The sequence below is a fragment of the Salmo trutta genome, chromosome 6 (genome assembly GCF_901001165.1).
Source record: "Salmo trutta chromosome 6, fSalTru1.1, whole genome shotgun sequence".
NCBI lineage: Eukaryota > Metazoa > Chordata > Actinopteri > Salmoniformes > Salmonidae > Salmo > Salmo trutta.
The window spans coordinates 12,390,094-12,412,651 of record NC_042962.1 but is presented as its reverse complement, the minus strand read 5'-3'; the positions used below and the strand labels follow the sequence as shown (position 1 = coordinate 12,412,651).

The 22,558-nt window shown below is 44.9% G+C and overlaps 1 protein-coding gene across 1 annotated transcript in view; it reads left to right on the top strand.

Moving 5' to 3' along the window:
- Positions 1 to 22,558, top strand: part of LOC115195421 (protein AF-10-like) — a gene marked incomplete in the record, with an annotated part of 77,746 nt that overhangs the window by 24,923 nt on the left and 30,265 nt on the right. Inside the window, 4 exon segments of the mRNA XM_029755257.1 lie at positions 5,145 to 5,254; positions 5,400 to 5,503; positions 5,730 to 5,764; positions 5,767 to 5,822. Coding sequence (XP_029611117.1) covers positions 5,145 to 5,254; positions 5,400 to 5,503; positions 5,730 to 5,764; positions 5,767 to 5,822 — 305 coding nt within the window.

Sequence of the window (22,558 nt, the reverse complement as noted above, 5' to 3'; positions counted from 1 at the left end):
GGTGTTCCGTAGTATGTATGTCGTGAAGCTAATAGCAGTGATGCTATTACTGTGTAACTCCGGTAGGGCAACATCTGAATAATAGCACACTTGGTAGTGTGTACCGGTGCTCGACCAGTCAGCGAAAGCCAACATCACCCACGACAGAAAACGGTTGATTGTCAAGGGCAATGAATTCCATTATCTTGGCTTTAATGGATTTCACCTTTGAGTTGTCTCGCTGAAATGTTCTTACTCTGACTGCTCGACTTGTTGACTGCTCGATCCACACAGCAGACATTGTGGGCTAGGTTACGGATGCTGTATTGCAATTTTAGCGCAAAATTTTACGTGGCGTCATTATATCATGTACCTACTTTATATAGGTTGCTATATCAAATCTCCGAGCTGATAAGTTGAAACTCTGTCGTTCTGCCCCTGAACAAGGCAGTTAACCCAATGTTCCTAGGCTGTCATTGTAAATAAGAATTTGTTCTTTACTGGCTTGCCTAGTTAAATAAAGGTAAAAAAAACAAAAAAACATATATAGGTATGCACGGCAGCTTTGACATCAGTTTTTAACATCGGCGTTAAACTAGACATCGGGCCGATACCAATGTTAGCATTTTTATATCGGCCAATTCCGAAATGTTCATTGATATATTGTGCATCCCTAAAATGGATGATTGTTGAGTTGCAGCTGTCAGTGAGAAGTCAAAATGCAACCGCTGCGCCTCTCGGGAGGCCTCCTCCTAGTTTAGATGGACGTCATATTCTGTTTGTGTCTCCCCTTCTCATAGGCCTATTACATGGACAATGTCGTTTTTATTGATCTTTTGTCAGTCAGCAGAGAAGGCTACCCTGTAATTTGTTGTTAAAAAAGATTCTGCTCGTCTTCAGTCATATACAGTGCATTCGGAAAGTATTCAGACTCCTTGACTTTTTCTACATTTTGTTACGTTACAGCCTTATTCTAAAATGTATTATTACATTTTTTATTTTGTCATCAATCTACACCAGGTATTACCCCCAAGGGTACGCGCAATGCCGTCGGGGTACGCCAAATAAAAATGTGATTCATATTAAAAAAAAAATTGTACATTTTTTTTCTTCACATTTTCAAACAGTCCATTTATATTTACCAACGGGGCTATACATTTGGGTGAGTTTTTTCTCTCGCCTGAGTAGCCTCATTTCACTGCCAATTTTTTTTTAAACCATCAAGTGTTCAGCGATATAACAACACATTGTCAAATATAGGTAGCAAGCAGTTGCTCCCGACGCCACTTGGGTACACTGCAGCATCCACCAAGAGGTTCTTGCTGCCAAGGGAATGCCTGACAGCTTAAAAAAGTTTTGGACACTACAGTGAAAATGGTTCACTTTGTTAAAGCAAGGTCCCTGAACTCTTGTGTATTTTCTGCATTATGCAATGATATGGGCAGTGACCATGTAACACTTTTACAACATACAGAAGTGTGCTGGTTATCAAGGGGCAAAGTATTGACACGTTTTTTTGAATTGAGAGTCAAGCTTAAAGTTTTATTTTCTGACCGCTTGCATGATGACGAGTTTCTCAGACGACTGGCCTATCTGGGTGATGCTTTTTCTCACCTGAATGATCTGAATCTAGGATTACAGGCACTCTCCGCAACTATATTCAATGTGCGGGACAAAATTGAGGCTATGATTTAAGAAGTTGGACAACACACAGGTCTTTCCATAATTGTAAGATTTGTTTGTGTGCAAATGAACTCAAGCTTACGGACAATGTCAAATGTGATATAGCGAAGCACCTGAGTGAGTTGGGTGCACTATTACACAGGTACTTTCCGAAATGGATGACATGAACAACTGGATTCTCGTTATCCCTTTCATGCCCTGCCTCCAGTCCACTTACTGATATCTGAACAAGAGAGCCTCATCCAAAATGCAACAAGCGGTTCTGTGAAAATGTAATTTAATCAGAAGCCACTGCCAGATTTCTGGATAGGGCTGCGCTCAGAGTATCCTGCCTTGGCAAATCGCGCTGTTAAGACACTGATGCCCTTTGCAACCACGTACCTATGTGAGAGTGGGTTCTCGGCCCTCACTAGCATAACTAAATACAGGCAGACTGTGTGGAAAATGATTTAAGACTGAGACTCCAATACAACCCAACATTGCAGAGTTATGTGCATCCTTTCAAGCACACCCTTATCATTAACCTGTGGTGAGTTATGCACAATTGTCGATGAACAAATAAGGTTTTATATGTAAGATGGCTAAATAAAGAACAAGATTATTGATTATTATTATTTGTGCCCTGGTTCTATAAGAGCTCTTTGTCGCTTCCCATGAGCCGGGTTGCGACGACAACTCACACTCATTCTTATGTTTAATAAATGTATTGTGTATTGTGTGTGTGGCAGGCTTATAATGATGGGAAAAAACAACATTTGAGAGTGCGCTGACCGTGGTGCTAGAGGGGGTACGCAGCTGGAGGTTGAATGTTTGAAGGGGTACGGGACTATAAAAAGTTTGGGAATGACTGATCTACACAGAATACCCCATAGTAACACAGCAAAAACAGGTTTGTAGAAATGTTTGAACATTTATTCATATTTTGAAAACATAAATACCTTATTTACATAAGTATTCAGACCCTTTGCTATGAGACTCGAAATTGAGCTCAGGTGCATCCTGTTTCCATTGATCATCCTTGATGTTTCTACAACTTGAGTGGAGTCCACCTGTGGTAAAATCAATTGATTGAATGATTTGGAAAGGCACACACCTGTCTATTTAAGGTCCCACAGTTGACAGTGCATGTCAGGGCAAAAACCAAGACATGAGGTTGAAGGAATTGTGGCCTCCATCATTCTTAAATGGAAGAAGGTTTTAACCTAGAGCTGGCCGCCCAGCCAAACTGAGCAAACGGGGAGAAGGGCCTTGGTCAGGGAGGTGACCAAAAAACCCGATGGTCACTCTGACAGAGCTCCAGAGTTCCTCTGTGGAGATGGGAGAACCATCTCTGCAGCACTCCACCAACCAGGCCTTTATGTTAGAGTGGCTAGACGGAAGCCATTCCTCAGTAAAAGGCACATGACAGCCTGCTTGGAGTTTGCCAAAAGGCACCTAAAGACTCTCAGACCACAAGAAACAAGATTATCTGGTCTGATGAAACCAAGATTGTACTCTATGCCCTGAATGCCAAACGTTATGTTTGGATGAAACCTGGCACCATCCCTATGGTGAAGCATGGTGGTGGCAGCATCATGCTGTGGGGATTTTTGTCAGTGGCAGGGACTGGGAAACTAGTCCGTATCCAGGAAAATATGAATGGAGCAAAGTACAGAGAGATCGTTGATCAAAACCTTCAGAGCGATCAGGACCTCAGACTGGGGCGAAGGTTCACCTTCCAACAGGACAATCCTAAGCACACATCCAAGACAACGCAGAAGTGTTTTCTTGACAAAGTCTCAGAATGTCCTTGAGTGGCCCAGCCAGAGCCCGGACTTGAACCCAATCTAACATCTCTGGAGAGACCTGAAAATAGTTGTGCAGCAACGCTCCCCATCCAACCTGACAGAGCTTGAGAGGATCTGCAGAGAACTATGGGACAAACTCCCCAAATACAGGTGTGTCAAGCTTGTAGCGTCATAACCAAGAAGACTTGAGGCTGTAATCACTGACAAAGGTGCTTCATTAAGTACTGAGTAAAGGGTCTGAATACTTATGTAAATGTGATATTTCCGGTTTTATTTTTTATATATTTGCAAAACTTTATAGAAACCCATTTTTGCTTTGTCATTAAGGGGTATTGTGTGAAGATTGATGAGGGAAAAACACAATTTAATCCATTTTAGAATAAGACTCTAAAGTAACAAAATGTGGAAATATTGAAGAGATCTGAATTCTTTCCAAAGGCACTGTAAAGTGTAGTAGAATAAAATGGGTTTTACATTTTTTTCAAAGAAAGAAGAAACATATCTCATAAAAATACTAATTTAAAATAAGATTTATTGTCACATACACTGGATAGGTGCAGTGAGATGTGTTGTTTTACATGGTCGGCCATAGTAGTATGGCACCCCTGGAACAAATTAGGGTCAAGTGCCTTGCTCAAGGGTAGGCACATTGACAGGTTTTTCACTTTGTCGGCTTGGGTATTCGAACCAGCGACCTTTCGGTTACTGGCCCACCGCTCACCGCTGGCTACCTGCCGCGTCCTCTATGCTATATGCGCTCAGCCATTCATTGAATTGTCTTTTTTGCAATCAGTGATTGAGTTATATTATTAGCCTAAATGATAATTATCCAATCTACTCATCACATTACGAATAGCAGGCTGTCTAGCATAAGTATACAAATGCGATGATGTATGGAATGTTTTTTTTGGGGGTAGGGGGGTGCTTCCCCAAATGTGAAACTCACACGCCATTTATGCATAGGCTAGTGATTCTGCTGATCCTTACTGGTCTTGTTGAGGAAAAGTACATGTGAACAGTTATTCTAACACCTTAAAGTGAAGACACACCTCATTGAATCCTCGACTTGCATGTCCTGTTTATATGAATGACCATATTCTAAATGTGATTTCTGTTATTCTGAGCAGCGTGTGTAGATGCCCTAATCAGGTTACCCACCCAATGCATATTGATAAATGGTCAACTTTCTCAAATGACCGGGAAATTAAAATGCTGCCGGTCAAATGTCCAGTGCCACATTTTCATAACGGAAACCGTGGTGTGTCTATGGGGGGGCTCTGTGTTGTTTTATGGCCCTGTTTTATTGTCCTCTGCCAAATTCTTGGAGGGACTTCAAAACAACATCACCCTGACACACCCCCCTCCCACTCTCCTCCCACCCATCCTCCTCCCCCTTGTCCCCTGGGGAGGTCAAAGGCAGGTCAGGGGTTCAACTGTAAGTTGAAGCGTGTTGTTGTTTCTGGAACTGAGGGAACAGAGAGAAAACGGAGGGAGGGAGAGAGGAAGGATTCACCACTATCTGACCTCTCGTTCAACTGGCTCTTTCCTGCTCTAGTTACGCGGCTCCACACATGGATTGAAATTGAAGGGGATTATGTGTATATCTGCCCTTTGGGCCCAAGTGGTGGGTGTTTTCAATAAGTTATGTGTGTGCTGAGGTTTACTCTCTCTCTCTCTCTCTGTGTGTGTGTGTAGGTTGGGCCCATGTGGTGTGTGCCCTCTACATCCCTGAAGTGGAGTTTGCTAACGTCTCCACCATGGAACCGATCGTACTGCAATCTGTCCCCCACGATCGCTACAACAAGGTACACACACACACACACACACACACACACACACACACACACACACACACACACACACGCACACACACTTCACTCTGTCCCTACATTTCTGAGTGTGTGACTGGATGTGTTTCCTCTGTGTGTGTGTGTGTGTGTGTGTGTGTAGACGTGTTATATCTGTGAGGACCAGGGCAGAGAGAGTAAAGCTGCCACCGGAGCCTGCATGACCTGTAACAAACATGGCTGCCGACAAGCCTTCCACGTCACATGGTGAGCCAGCCCCTTTCAAATACCTCCAGCTTTATTAACACATGTTCACATTGTGAGCCACATTAAAATATCTACAACTTTATTAACACAGCAAAAAAGACATTACTGTCTATCTGTTAACATATTTAATACATCATCTCTCTCTGTCTTGAGTCTCTTTTCATTTTTTGACACATATCTCTAGCCCCTTCTTTCTCTTGACACTTCCTCTCTCTCCTCTCCTCAGTGCCCAGTTTGCTGGGTTGTTGTGTGAGGAGCAGGGTCGGACGCAGACAACGTCAAGTACTGTGGCTACTGCAAGTATCACTATAGCAAACTGGTAAGATCTATCTCTCCATCTTTCTCTCTTTCTCCCTCTTTCTCTTTTTCTCTCTCTTTCTCTCTCTTTTTCTCCCTCTTTCTCTTTCTCCCTCTTTTTCTCCCTCTTTCTCTCTTTCTCTTTCTCCCTCTTTCTCTCTTTTTCTCCCTCTTTCTTTCCTCCTCCTCTCTCCTTCTCTCTCCTCTTCCTCCCTTTCTTTCTCTCCCTCTTTCCCCTCCCCTCTTTGTCCTCCCTCTTTCCTCTCTGTCCCCTTTTCTCTCCCTCATCCTTTCTCTCAGTAGTTTTCTCCTCTTCCTCCCTCTTTCCTCTCTTTCCCTCTTCTCCCTCTTTTCTCCCCTCCCTTCTCCCACTCTCTTTCTTTCTCTCTTTCGCTACTATTTTTGCTAACTGTCTTACTGTTTTGGGGAGAAACCTGGAAACCTGGAATCTAGTTTTGTTTGAATAGACCTCTCACATTCTTGCTTCCCTCTGTCTGAGCTTCGTGAAGGCCCATACTTCCCCTACACACACACACACACACACACACACACACACACACACACCAACACACACCACACACACACACACACACACACACACACACACACACACACACACACACCACCACACCTCTTGAATGACTTGGCACTCTCCTCTGCCAATTACAACTGCTGAAAGTGGAGCCATCCGTTAATCTCCACCCCCTCTAGCTCCTCTCTCACTCTTTATTTTCTCTCCTCCCCCTCCCTCTCTTCTCGCTCTCCTCCTCCCTCCCTCCCTCCCTCTCTTCTCACTCTCTCCCTCCTTCCCTTCTCGCTCTCCCCCTCCCTCCCTCCCTCTCTTCTCGCTCTCCCCCTCCCTCCCTCCTTCCCTTCTCGCTCTCCCCCTCCCTCCCTCCCTCTCTTCTCGCTCTCTCCCTCCTTCCTTCCCTTCTCGCTCTCCTCCTCCCTCCCTCCCTCTCTTCTCGCTCTCTCCCTCCTTCCTTCCCTTCTCGCTCTCCTCCTCCCTCCCTCTCTTCTCGCTCTCCCCCTCCCTCCCTCCTTCCCTTCTCGCTCTCCCCCTCCCTCCCTCCCTCTCTTCTCGCTCTCTCCCTCCTTCCTTCCCTTCTCGCTCTCCTCCTCCCTCCCTCCCTCTCTTCTCGCTCTCTCCCTCCTTCCTTCCCTTCTCGCTCTCCTCCTCCCTCCCTCTCTTCTCGCTCTCCCCCTCCCTCCTTCCCTTCTCGCTCTCCTCCTCCCTCCTTCCCTTCTTGCTCTCCTCCTCCCTCTCCCCCTCCCTCCTTCCCTTCTCGCTCTCCTCCTCCCTCCCTCCTTCCCTTCTCGCTCTCCCCCTCCCTCCCTCCCTCCTTCTCTTCTCGCTCTCCCCCTCCCTCCCTCCTTCCCTTCTCGCTCTCCTCCTCCCTCCCTCCTTTCCTTCTCGCTCTCTCCCTCCTTCCTTCCCTTCTCGCTCTCCTCCTCCCTCCCTCCCTCTCTTCTCGCTCTCTCCCTCCTTCCTTCCCTTCTCGCTCTCCTCCTCCCTCCCTCCTTCTCTTCTCGCTCTCCTCCTCCCTCCTTCCCTTCTCGCTCTCCTCCTCCCTCCCTCCTTCCCTTCTCGCTCTCCCCCTCCCTCCCTCCCTCCTTCTCTTCTCGCTCTCCCCCTCCCTCCTTCCCTTCTCGCTCTCCTCCTCCCTCCCTCCTTCCCTTCTCGCTCTCCTCCTCCCTCCCTCCTTTCCTTCTCGCTCTCTCCCTCCTTCCTTCCCTTCTCGCTCTCCTCCTCCCTCCCTCCCTCTCTTCTCGCTCTCTCCCTCCTTCCTTCCCTTCTCGCTCTCCTCCTCCCTCCTTCCCTTCTTGCTCTCCTCCTCCCTCTCCCCCTCCCTCCTTCCCTTCTCGCTCTCCTCCTCCCTCCCTCCTTCTCTTCTCGCTCTCCTCCTCCCTCCTTCCCTTCTCGCTCTCCCCCTCCCTCCCTCCCTCCTTCTCTTCTCCCTCTCCCCCTCCCTCCTTCCCTTCTCGCTCTCCTCCTCCCTCCCTCCTTCCCTTCTCGCTCTCCTCCTCCCTCCCTCCTTTCCTTCTCGCTCTCCCCCTCCCTCCCTCCCTCCCTCCCTCCCTCCCTCCCTCCCTCCCTCCTTCTCTTCTCTTCTCCCTCTCCCCCTCCCTCCTTCCCTTCTCGCTCTCCTCCTCCCTCCCTCCTTCCCTTCTCGCTCTCCTCCTCCCTCCCTCCTTTCCTTCTCGCTCTCCCCCTCCCTCCCTCCCTCCCTCCTTCTCTTCTCACTCTCCCCCTCCTCCCTCCCTCCTTCCCTTCTCGCTCTCCTCCTCCCTCCTTCCCTTCTTGCTCTCCTCCTCCCTCTCCCCCTCCCTCCTTCCCTTCTCGCTCTCCTCCTCCCTCCTTCCCTTCTTGCTCTCCTCCTCCCTCTCCCCCTCCCTCCTTCCCTTCTCGCTCTCCTCCTCCCTCCTTCCCTTCTCGCTCTCTTCCTCCCTCCTTCTCTTCTCGCTCTCCCCCTCCCTCCTTCCCTTCTCTCCTCCTCCCTCCTTCCCTTCTCGCTCTCCTCCTCCCTCCTTCCCTCCTCCCTCTCCTCCTCCCTCCTTCCCTCCTCCCTCTCCCCCTCCCTCCTTCTCTTCTCGCTCTCCCTCCCTCCACCCAAACATCCATTCCCTCTCTCCTCTTTTGCCCCACTCCTCTCAAGCTTCTCTCTTTCCCCCTCTCCAGCCTTCTCTCCCCCCACCCCATCCCTCTCCCCCTCCATCAACCCCATCTAATCTCATTGACAAATCAGCAGTGCCTCCCAGGCCCTTTGTCCCCTTCACCCTCTACCCCCCTGCCCCCTGTATGCTAAGCCCAGGCCGGGTGCAGCGGTTTGGGTTACAGCGGCAGGGCGAAGTCTCTAGGGTCTGGAGCTCCACTCTGACACTGGACCTCTGCACCAGACGACAGCCCCAGTCCACAGGGCTTCCTCTCTGGCTGTCTGGGGCTGGGAGAGTGGAAGGGGTGGAGGGTGAGGGGTACTGGGGTTAGGGTTACAAGTGGGTAAAGAGATGCTTACCAATTCACATTTGTACACACCACTCCACACAGACACACTATAAATGCTTTCACTCACATACCATACACTCGCTCTCTCTTTCCCTCTCTTCTCTCCCTCTCAGAGCTCTTTGGAGCGAGAGCCCCGGCTGTGTCACAGATTTTGTGCTCCACCCCACCATCCATCAAGGGGAAATACACACACACACACACACACACACACACACACACACACACACACACACACACACACACACACACACACACACACACACACACACACACACACACACACACACACACACACACACACACAGTGGGGGTAGGATTCTGACTGAAGCATTGGGGTTTAAATGGGGGTGGGTAGCATTAGATAAAGCAATGGCTTTACATTATTTAGCGCCCTTTGCGCGCGCACACACACACACACACACACACACACACACACAGTGATGACATTTTCTGATGTTAACAAATGCTTGTAGTTCTATTGATCCTGTGTAATGGCTTTGTATGGTGGGTCTGATATAATTAGTCTGGTTCAGAATAGAGGAGAAGAGAAACACATGAGAAGGAATCAATGACAGACAAGCCAATGTTGGTAGCAGAATGGATTTCACAAGACGCCACATGGCTTGATGAATGTCATGCTCAGAACATGTGACATTTACTGCTTTTGTCTTGTCGTGACTAGTGACATTGTGATGTTTTTACATGAATAATCCTCTTGTGGACAATGGGGTCATAGATAATGATGTTCTCTTACAGTAGACAAGAAAGGGCTCAACGTTTGTTTTCCTTCAATAGATTGGTGGTAAATCTAGTCAACTTGAAATAGTCTGCTGTTGGTATATTGTGCCTGGGAGATGTAGAGGGGAAGGGTCCTTTCAGTGTGTGTGTACATTTTAAGGCTGGCACAATCGCCTTATAACCGTGTAACCGACTGTTATGGATGAACACCGTCATGAAGATAAAATTATATAACCGTAAAAAAATGTTTTTTGGGGGTGGAACGAACAACTGACTGAAGAAGGGACGGCTGGGTATTCACGCGGTTGAGTCTGTTTGTTTAGTAACATGGACTCTTAACAACTGACTGAAGAAGGGACGGCTGGGTATTCACGCGGTTGAGTCTGTTTCTTTAGTAACATGGACTCTTAACAACTGACTGAAGAAGGGACGGCTGGGTATTCACGCGGTTGAGTCTGTTTGTTTAGTAACATGGACTCTTAACAACTGACTGAAGAAGGGACGGCTGGGTATTCATGCGGTTGAGTCTGTTTGTTTAGTAACATGGACTCTTAACAACTGACTGAAGAAGGGACGGCTGGGTATTCACGCGGTTGAGTCTGTTTGTTTAGTAACATGGACTCTTAACAACTGACTGAAGAAGGGACGGCTGGGTATTCACGCAGTTGAGTCTGTTTCTTTAGTAACATGGACTCTTAACAACTGACTGAAGAAGGGACGGCTGGGTATTCACGCTGTTGAGTCTGTTTGTTTAGTAACATGGACTCTTAACAACTGACTGAAGAAGGGACGGCTGGGTATTCACGCGGCTGAGTCTGTTTCTTTAGTAACATGGACTCTTAACAACTGACTGAAGATGGGACGGCTGGGTATTCACGCGGTTGAGTCTGTTTCTTTAGTAACATGGACTCTTAACAACTGACTGAAGAAGGGACGGCTGGGTATTCACGCGGTTGAGTCTGTTTCTTTAGTAACATGGACTCTTAACAACGTGCTGAAACAAGCAAGGAGTTGTAGTGAATGAGTCTTCGGTTGCCTAGGCAACTCCCCCCTCCCTGCAGCAGCAGCATACATATAAATATAATGAATAGAACAGGGTTGGAACCTCTAACCCTGGCAATTTGACTGGTAAACTCATGGGTACACTCGCAATGGCTGCCTGGTAATGTGATGCATTCATTTCCATGGTAATGTAGAATGTTCATTCAATTTATTTATTTATTTCACCTTTATTTAACCAGGTAGGCAAGTTGAGAACAAGTTCTCATTTACAATTGCGACCTGGCCAAGATAAAGCAAAGCAGTTCGACAACATACAAAAACACAGAGTTACACATGGAGTAAAACAACATACAATCAATGATGCAGTAAAAAAAAATAAGACTATATACAATGTGAGCAAATGATGTGAGATAATGGAGGTAAAGGCAAAAAAATGCCATGGTGGCAAAGTAAATAAAGTATGGCAAGAAAAAACACTGGAATGGTAGATTTGTAGTTTGAAGAAAGTTAAAAGTTAAAATATAAATAATATGGTGCAAAGGAGCAAAATAAATAAAATAAATAAATACAGTAGGGGAAAAGGTAGTAGTTTGGGCTCAATTAAAGATGGGCTATGTACAGGTGCAGAGATCTGTGAGCTGCTCTGACAGCTGGTGCTTAAAGCTAGTGAGGGAGATAAGTGTTTCCAGTTTTAGAGATTTTTGTAGTTCGTTCCAATCATTGGCAGCTGAGAACTGGAAGGAGAGACGACCAAAGGAGGAGTTGGCTTTAGGGGTGACCAGAGAGATATACCTGCTGGAGCGCGTGCTACAGGTGGGTGCTGCTATGGTGACCAGTGAGCGGAGATAAGGGGGGACTTTACCTAGCAGGGTCTTGTAGATGACCTGGAGCCAATGTGTTTGGCGACGATGATGAAGTGAAGGCCAGCCAACGAGAGCATACAGGTCGCAGTGGTGGGTTGTATATGGGGCTTTGGTGACAAAACGGATGGCACTGTGATAGACTGCATCCAGCTTGTTGAGTAGGGTATTGGAGGCTATTTTGTAAATGACATCGCCGAAGTCGAGGATTGGTAGGATGGTCAGTTTTACGAGGGTATGTTTGGCAGCATGAGTGAAGGATGCTTTGTTGCGAAATAGGAAGCCAATTCTAGATTTCACTTTGGATTGGAGATGATTGATGTGAGTCTGGAAGGAGAGTTTACAGTCTAACCAGACACCTAGGTATTTGTAGTTGTCCACAAATTCTAAGTTAGAACCGTCCAGAGAAGTTATGCTGGATGGGCGGGCAGGTGCAGGCAGCGATCGGTTGAAGAGCATGCATTTAGTTTTTACTTGTGTTTAGGAGCAGTTGGAGACCACGGAAGGAGAGTTGAATGGCATTGAAGCTCGTCTGGAGGGTTGTTAACACAGTGTCCAAAGAAGGGCCAGAAGTATACAGAATGGTGTCGTCTGCGTAGAGGTGGATCAGAGATTCACCAGCAGCAAGAGCGACATCATTTATGTATACAGAGAAAAGAGTTGGCCCAAGAATTGAACCCTGTGGTACCCCCATAGAGACTGCCAGAGGTCCAGACAGTAGGCCCTCCGATTTGACACACTGAACTCTGTCAGAGAAGTAGTTGGTGAACCAGGCGACGCAATCGTTTGAGAAACCAAGGCTACTAAGTCTGCCGATGAGGATGTGGTGATTAACAGAGTCAAAAGCTTTGGCCAGGTCAATGAATACGGCAGCACAGTAATGTTTCTTATCGATGGCGGTTACGATGTCGTTTAGGACCTTGAGCGTGGCTGAGGTGCACCCATGACCAGCTCTGAAACCAGATTGCATAGCGGAGGGGTTGCGGTGGGATTCAAAATAGTCGGTAATCTGTTTGTTGACTTGGCTTTCGAAGACCTTAGAAAGGCAGGGTAGGATGGATATAGGTCTGTAGCAACTTGGGTCAAGAGTGTCACCTCCTTTGAAGAGGGGGATGACAGCAGCTGCTTTCCAATCTATGGGAATCTCAGACGACACGAAAGAGAGGTTGAACAGGCTAGTAATAGGGGTTGCAATAATTTCGGCAGATAATTTTAGAAAGAAAGGGTCCAGATTGTCAAGCCCAGCTGATTTGTAGGGGTCCAGATTTTGCAGCTCTTTCAGAACATCAGCTGAATGGATTTGGGAGAAGGAGAAATGGGGGAGGCTTGGGCGAGTAGCTGTGGGGGGTGCAGTGCTGTTGAATGCAGTAGGGGTAGTTAGGTGGAAAGCATGGCCAGCCGTAGAAAAATGCTTATTGAAATTCTCAATTATAGTGGGCTTATCGGTGGTGACAGAGTTTCCTATCCTCAGTGCAGTGGGCAGTTGGGAGGAGGTGTTCTTATTCTCCATGGACTTTACAATGTCCCAGAACTTTTTAGAGTTGGAGTTGCACGAAGCAAATTTCTGTTTGAAAAAGCTAGCCTTGGCGTTTCTAACTGCCTGTGTGTATTGGTTTCTAACTTCCCTAAAAAGTTGCATATCGCGGGGGGCAGTTCGATGCTAATGCAGAACGCCACAGGATATTTTTGTGTTGGTTAAGGGCAGTCAGGTCTGGGGAGAACCAAGGGCTATATCTGTTCCTGGTTCTAAATTTCTTGAAAGGGGCATGCTTATTTAAGATGGAGAGGAAGGCATTTTTAAAAAATAACCAGGCATCCTCTACTGACGGGATGAGGTCAATATCCTTCCAGGATACCAGGGCCAGGTCGATTAGAAAGGCTTGCTCGTTGAAATGTTTCAGGGAGCGTTTGACAGTGATGAGTGGAGGTCGTTTGACCGCTGACCCATTACGGGTGCAGTCAATGAGGCAGTGATCGCTGAGATCTTTGTTGAAAACAGCAGAGGTGTAATTAGAGGGCACATTGGTTAGGATGATATCTATGAGGGTGCCAGTGTTTGCGGCTTTGGGGTTGTACCTGGTGGGTTCATTAATAATTTGTGTGAGATTGAGGGCATCAAGCTTGGATTGTAGAATGGCTGGGGTGTTAAGCATGTCCCAGTTTAGGTCGCCTAGTAGCACGAGCTCTGAAGATAGATGGGGGGCAATCAGTTCACATATGGTGTCCAGAGCACAGCTAGGGGCCGAGGGGGGTCTATAGCAGGCGGCAACGGTGAGAGACTTGTTTTTGGAGAGGTGGATTTTTAAAAGTAGAAGTTCAAATTGTTTGGGTACAGACCTGGATAGCAGGACAGAACTCTGCAAGCTATCTCTGCAGTAGATTGCAACACCGCCCCCTTTGGTCGTTCTATCTTGTCTGAAAACGTTGTAGTTAGGGATGAAGATTTCACAGTTTTTGGTGGACTTCCTAAGCCAAGATTCAGACACAGCTAGGACATCCGGGTTGGCAGAGTGTGCTAAAGCAGTGAATAAAACAAACTTAGGGAGGAGGCTTCTAATGTTAACATGCATGAAACCAAGGCTATTACGGTTACAGAAGTCATCAAAAGAGAGCGCCTGGGGAGTAGGTGTGGAGCCAGGCACTGAAGGGCCTGGATTCACCTCTACATCCCCAGCGGAGCAGAGAAGGATAAGTATGAGGGTACGGCTAAAAGCTATAAGAATTGGTCGTCTGTGACGTCCAGAATAGAGAGAAAAAGGAGCAGGTATCTGGGGGCGATAAAATAGCTTCAAGGTATAATGTACAGACAAAGGTATGGTGGGATGTGAGTACAGAGGAGGTAAACCTAGGCATTTAGTGATTATGAGAGAGATATTGTCTCTAGAAATATCATTGAAACCAGAAGATGTCATAGCATGTGTGGGTGGAGGAACTGAGAGGTTGGATAAGGTATAATGAGCAGGGCTAGAGGCTCTACAGTGAAATAAGCCAATAAACACTAACCAGAACAGCAATGGACAAGGCATATTGACATTAAGGAGAGGCATGCTTAGCCGAGTGATCAGAGGGTCCAGTGAGAATCAGACAGCTAGCCGGGCCATAGGTAGCAAGCTGGTGGAAGATGGGAGGGAGGTCTGTTTTTAGCCGCCTCGTGCGTTTCCGTCTGTGGGTTAGTGGGGTTCCGTGTGGAAGGGGGGACCTGTCCAAGTTGGCAAAATAGTTAGTTATAGTGGCCCAAGAAAAGTGTCCGACAGACCTATTCAGATCGCAGCCGAAAAGACAGCTAACGATTAGCTGGCCGCAGATGGGCGATCAGGTTACGTCGCGACGGAGGGGCCAGTTGGACAACTCCCTCGGGCAGATAACGTCGGTGATCCAGTCGTGAAGACCCAATGGGGCTCCGCATCGGCAGTAAAACGGGTCAGGATAGGTGAGTTGTAGCCCAGGAGACACTTCAGCTGGCTAGCTCAGGAGTAGCCCACGAGTGGCTGACGGAATTCTTCAGCTGGCTAGCTAGCTAGCTCCGTAATAGTGTGTGTTAATTCCGAGACCGACGTTGCCAATAGTCACTCAGGTAGCAGCTAGTTAGCTGCAAGATCCAGGTGTAAATGTCCAGAGCCTGCGGTAGAAATCGAGGAAAGGAGAGAGAATAGGTCCGATATGCTCTGGTCTGAGTCGCGCTGTACAAAAACTGGCGATAGCTTTTCGAGCTAATGGATAGCTGAGGACAGCTAACCGTAGCTAGCTGAACTTCAACGTTAGCCAGTGAAAATGGCTAACCTCTGGCTAGCTTCTGTCGTGGAATTCAGATGATGTAAATAATACTTTCTTTTTTTTTTTAATTGATGAGGCGGGTTGCAGGAGAGTGCTTTGAGGTTGAGTATTTAGAATAAAAAAATGTAAAAAGATAAGTGAAGAAAAAATATGTAAATATATATATATATACACGGGACACGACAGGACGTCTGAACTGCTACGCCATCTTGGATATATCAATGTATGTTAACTGATATCATATGGCTCATGCAATGTAGTAATGTCCCAGACCCCCAAAAAATCTTTGTCGACCAAGAGTCGTCTGTTCTTTCGACCAATCGACTGGTCGAAATTTTAAAACGTGAGTTTTTCCATATATAGACACACACCTATGTGTTAATATTTGTTTTACTATATGTAGGCTACTGAGCTTGTCTGATGCTTTAAGCACACCGTGATTAAATAATTAAGAAACACAAATGACTCGAGGGAGCCAGAGAAAAAAAACTCTTCCCAAACCACCGCCTCCCGCTGCTTCTGGACTTCGCAAATTGTGCCATTACGCTCCCGAGTTGCCAGTAATAGGCTACGCCTGGGGTCAGCAACCTTTTCCATTTGGAGTGCCAATTTATCTTTCCATTTTTACCGATCCGCCGTGCCAGTTATGATTTTCATATGCACATTTTTGTGGAACAGTTAATTTCTTTTATAATAAAGCCTTCGTAGCTCAAAATCATTGTCATCTGATTAATACAAATTCTATCTAAATATAAATCAAAATTATACAAATCTAAAAATAACTTATATTGCCAACTATGTAAAAATAGCCTATATAAAGCCAACCAATAAAAACATTGCAGCCTGCGGTAGAAAACATCCTGATAAAAATAAATCACATTGGCTAGCATGGCCTGTCTGCAAGGAACTTGAAACGTTGGATCAACTTGGTCCAGTCTGAAGCTGGTGCTAACAAACTAGCAACATTGTATAACATATCCTGGACCCTCAGAGTTTCCAGCACCAGTGAGCTCCGGGCAGACACAGCTGGAGGCTATTTGCGCGAGGGATAAGAAGTAATCAAGTAGGCCTATTTTATGACCTTTCCACCGGTCAGAGCACGATATTTTTTCTCTCCCTTTCACGCTGAGTGGTTATCGAAAGGGAGAAAGCTTGAAAGATTTTTCAAATGGGCTACATTGAGGAACAATTGTCATTCTAAAAGTTTGTAAACACAGACTTTGTTACTTGCTGTTTGAGATGAAGAGAAAATGACGGCCATCATTGAGTTGAATGGGTACTCCCGTTTTCTTCATTTCATTTCTATGGCAGAAAATACAGTCAGGAGCAGATGAGAGGAGAAAACGCAAGTACATTTTATTTTCTATTCTCCCGGTTGTTACGGTGACCGCGGTCAATAACCGTCATTTAAAATTCCACGGCTGTCATAGCCCTGGAGCAGGAATGGCTGATCTTGATGGGGGCCACAAAAATATGAATGCATTGTGAGTGGCTCGTGGGTCTCTGTATATCCATACCCACACATGCAGTCAGTGCTGCCCTATCCTTTTGGGGGGCCCTAAGAATTGTTTTGTTAGCCCCCCCCACTTTGTGAGCAAAACATTTTAGCAGCCTCCCTCTTGACAACGGAGAGAAAAAAAATGTAATGCCGTTTTAAAGCAAGTTTGCTGCAATTCTACACATTTTGGCATGGGGCGGAGAGAAGATTTTGCCGTTTTACACCAATTTCCTGAAATTATACACATTTTGCCACAGGGTGAATAGAAATGTTTGCAGTTTTTAATACGATATCTGAGTGAGAGTGACTAACAAAATAAATGGTGACCCACAGGTCGCTGGATTAATTTACCCATCTAAAAAATGTTTGTTGACATGGGCTGATAGTGACTAACATAAGAGAGAAACTGCCAAGAGTAGTCAAAGCTGTCATCAAGGCAAAGAATTTCAAATATAAAATATATTTTTATTTGTATAACACTTTTGTTTACTACATGATTCCATATGTATTATTTCATAGTTTTGATGTATTCACTATTATTCTACAATGTAGAAAATAGTAAAAATAAAGAAAAACCCTGGAATGAGTAGGTGTGTCCAAACTTTTGACAGGTACTGTATATATATTTCTATATATATACATTTTATATCTCACTCTGATCTCACAGAGATCAGTGAGCAGATATTCTTAAGAAACGTCAAGTTCCTCTACCTTTTTAGTTCATTTATTCATAAGTAAAGCCTATATTTAGATGTATTTATTTGGTCTTTATTTAGCTTTATTTATTTGGTCTATATTTAGCTTTATTTATTTATTTGGTCTATATTTAGATTTATTTATTTGGCCTATATTTAGCTTTATTTATTTGGTCTCTATTTAGATTTATTTATTTGGCCTATATTTAGATTTATTTATTTGGCCTATATTTAGCTTTATTTATTTGGTCTATATTTAGATTTATTTATTTGGTCTCTATTTAGCTTTATTTATTTGGTCTATATTTAGATTTATTTATTTGGTCTCTATTTAGCTTTATTTATTTGGTCTATATTTAGATTTATTTATTTGGTCTCTATTTAGCTTTATTTATTTGGTCTATATTTAATGTATTTATTTGGTCTATATTTAGATGTATTTATTTGGTCTATATTTAGCTTTATTTATTTGGTCTATATTTAGATTTATTTATTTGGTCTCTATTTAGCTTTATTTATTTGGTCTATATTTAGATTTATTTATTTGGTCTATATTTAGATGTATTTATTTGGCCTATATTTAGATGTATTTATTTGGTCTATATTTAGATTTATTTATTTGGTCTATATTTAGATTTATTTATTTGGTCTATATTTAGATTTATTTATTTGGTCTCTATTTAGCTTTATTTATTTGGTCTATATTTCGATTTATTTATTTGGTCTATATTTAGATGTATTTATTTGGCCTATATTTAGATGTATTTATTTGGTCTATATTTAGATGTATTTATTTGGCCTATATTTAGATGTATTTATTTGGTCTATATTTAGATTTATTTATTTGGTCTATATTTAGATTTATTTATTTGGTCTATATTTAGATTTATTTATTTGGTCTCTATTTAGCTTTATTTATTTGGTCTATATTTAGATTTATTTATTTGGTCTATATTTAGATGTATTTATTTGGCCTATATTTAGATGTATTTATTTGGTCTATATTTAGATGTATTTATTTGGCCTATATTTAGATGTATTTATTTGGTCTATATTTAGATTTATTTATTTGGTCTATATTTAGCTTAGGTCTTCTGTTCCTCTTCCCTTTTAGTTTATGTATTCATTTATTTTGTATTTAGATGTTATTTATTTATGTAGTCAATATTTAGCATGGGTCTGCGTTAGTAAGGTGTAGTTCCTCTATACCTTTAGTCGGGTGAGCATGGCCTGAGGTAGTAGGGCCCAGAGCCTTAGTGCTGGGACCAACAAGACCAACACGACAACAACGAAAGAAACACCCAACATATTTCTACGTGACTGTGACGGACACAACAACCATACACCCTCTCTGAACAGATATATATAAATACACACACACACACTGTAGACAGAGGGAACAACACACAGCAACCATACACCCTCTCTGAACAGATATATATAAATACACACACACACACTGTAGACAGAGGGAACAACACACAACAACCATACACCCTCTCTGAACAGATATATATAAATACACACACACACACACACACTGTAGACAGAGGGAACAACACACAGCAACCATACACCCTCTCTGAACAGATATATATAAATACACACATACACACACTGTAGACAGAGGGAACAACACACAGCAACCATACACCCTCTCTGAACAGATATATATAAATACACACACACACACACACACTGTAGACAGAGGGAACAACACACAGCAACCATACACCCTCTCTGAACAGATATATATAAATACACACACACACACACTGTAGACAGAGGGAACAACACACAGCAACCATACACCCTCTCTGAACAGATATATATAAATACACACACACACACACTGTAGACAGAGGGAACAACACACAGCAACCATACACCCTCTCTGAACAGATATATATATAAATACACACACACACACTGTAGACAGAGGGAACAATACACAGCAACCATACACCCTCTCTGAACAGATATATATAAATACACACACACACGCACACACTGTAGACAGAGGGAACAACACACAACAACCATACACCCTCTCTGAACAGATATATATACTGCTCAAAAAAATAAAGGGAACACTTAAACAACACATCCTAGATCTGAATGAAAAAAATAATCTTATTAAATACTTTTTTCTTTACATAGTTGAATGTGCTGACAACAAAATCACACAAAAATAATCAATGGAAATCCAATTTATCAACCCATGGAGGTCTGGATTTGGAGTCACACTCAAAATTAAAGTGGAAAACCACACTACAGGCTGATCCAACTTTGATGTAATGTCCTTAAAACAAGTCAAAATGAGGCTCAGTAGTGTGTGTGGCCTCCATGTGCCTGTATGACCTCCCTACAACGCCTGGGCATGCTCCTGATGAGGTGGCGGATGGTCTCCTGAGGGATCTCCTCCCAGACCTGGACTAAAGCATCCGCCAACTCCTGGACAGTCTGTGGTGCAACGTGGCGTTGGTGGATGGAGCGAGACATGATGTCCCAGATGTGCTCAATTGGATTCAGGTCTGGGGAACGGGCGGGCCAGTCCATAGCATCAATGCCTTCCTCTTGCAGGAACTGCTGACACACTCCAGCCACATGAGGTCTAGCATTGTCTTGCATTAGGAGGAACCCAGGGCCAACCGCACCAGCATATGGTCTCACAAGGGGTCTGAGGGTCTCATCTCGGTAACTAATGGCAGTCAGGCTACCTCTGGCGAGCACATGGAGGGCTGTGCGGCCCCCCAAAGAAATGCCACCCCACACCATGACTGACCCACCGCCAAACCGGTCATGCTGGAGGATGTTGCAGGCAGCAGAACGTTCTCCACGGCGTCTCCAGACTCTGTCACGTCTGTCACGTGCTCAGTGTGAACCTGCTTTTATCTGTGAAGAGCACAGGGCGCCAGTGGCGAATTTGCCAATCTTGGTGTTCTCTGGCAAATGCCAAACGTCCTGCACGGTGTGGACGTCGGGCCCTCATACCACCCTCATGGAGTCTGTTTCTGACCGTTTGAGCAGACACATCGACATTTGTGGCCTGCTGGAGGTCATTTTGCAGGGCTCTGGCAGTGCTTCTCCTGCTCCTCCTTGCGCAAAGGCGGAGGTAGCGGTCCTGCTGCTGGGTTGTTGCCCTCCTACGGCCTCCTCCACGTCTCCTGATGTACTGGCCTGTCTCCTGGTAGCGCCTCCATGCTCTGGACACTACGCTGACAGACACAGCAAACCTTCTTGCCACAGCTCACATTGATGTGCCATCCTGGATGAGCTGCACTACCTGAGCCACTTGTGTGGGTTGTAGACTCCGTCTCATGCTACCACTAGAGTGAAAGCACCGCCAGCATTCAAAAGTGACCAAAACATCAGCCAGGAAGCATAGGAACTGAGAAGTGGTCTGTGGTCCCCACCTGCAGAACCACTCCTTTATTGGGGGTGTCTTGCTAATTGCCTATAATTTCCACCTGTTGTCTATTCCATTTGCACAACAGCATGTGAAATTTATTGTCAATCAGTGTTGCTTCCTAAGTGGACAGTTTGATTTCACAGAAGTGTGATTGACTTGGAGTTACATTGTGTTGTTTAAGTGTTCCCTTTATTTTTTTGAGCAGTGTATAAATACACACACACACACACACACACACACACACACACACACACACACACACACACACACACACTGTAGACAGAGGGAACAACACACAGCAAAGAATTACAGAGACAGCTAAGATAGAAATGCCCTAGCTAAGTTACTTGGTATGATCTCTAACCAGCAACTAACACTTTATAAGTGTTAGCCCATCGACTATGCCACCACTGTGTGAGATAGAGCATCTTACACATGCATCCCTCCTCCCTTAGAGTTCCCATTGATCTAACATGACAGTGTAGGTGTAATCTATGTAGTAGAACCCTAGCTTTCAGCTATCCAACCCTATTAGATCCCTCTTTTATTACTAGATGTAAATCAGTGAAGGGTGCATGGTTAAAGGTAGACCCAGTAATATTACAGCCTTGTACACAGTGGGGCGGCTTCCTGCTTACACAAATGTTTGAGTCCAGGTGTATGAACAGGACCATAGTCATTGGCCATGCATCCATTTCCATTATGACATCAGAGGAAGTCACCCACTCATCAATCTGTTTTTCTCACCCGATTGGTCTACTCCTGGTTGCTCCACCCCATTGGATAAAAGTCCTGTGTTCTTCTGATTGGATAACGTGCCAGTCGTCATGCTTTTTGTATTTCAGTTGTAGTTCATTTTTTAAATTCTAATCTTTTTGTACTGCAAAAGAAAGTCATTGATTTTCTGAACTTGATCTTTTCGAGAGCTTGAGTTTTTAGCTAACATTCTCCATGATTCCATGTAGTAAGTGAGGTCATGTAGCACGCTCCTGGGCTGCATGGTCAGTCAGCTACTCATGAGTGAGACTATTATCAGGTTTTTTTGGGGGGTGACATGTTTTTGTAAAACAGTGATGAAATGTGTGTGCACATGCATGAAAAAATCAGAGTTGGCACAGTTGTCTAGTTCCCCAGTGTTTCCTTCTTTGCCCTGGCTTTTGTTACACAGCCTGATTTGCATTAGCAAGAGGTCCCATAACCCTCTATCCTTAACCCCCCTCCCTCCACATTCCAGATGTGTGTGCCTACCTATTTTCAAACCCCCCCCAGCTAAATAACAATGAGGGCTAAAAGCCTCTCCTTCCACCGGCCGCTCATATAGCCTGCAGGAAACACACACACACCAGCTGGTCAGAGAGCCTGCAGGAAACTGCACATGGGAATTCCTGCCGGGTTGGTGAGGATTATTTTCTCCCCCCCGCCCTCTTCTTCCTCCATGTCTCCTGCTCCGATGAGGGGGGGAGTCTCTCAGTGTGTAAAGTGATGTGGATATCGGAACGTGTGTGGACATTCAACCCTCTCAGCCTAACTCTGTCCATCAACTGCTACCACTGGAATGTTATTGAGAAAGAACAAGGGAATCCACACAGGGCTCTACAGTGGGACCATTTTACTTGCATATCTGCCAAAATATTTTACTGTGCGAGTTTTCACATCACCCAGGTGATAATTGTTGCAATGATTACTTCAATGTACCGCAGCCCCTGAGCGCCATGGAGAAAACGTTTTGTTACACCAAATAGTTTTTGTCTCTCTCTCTCTCCCACACACACACA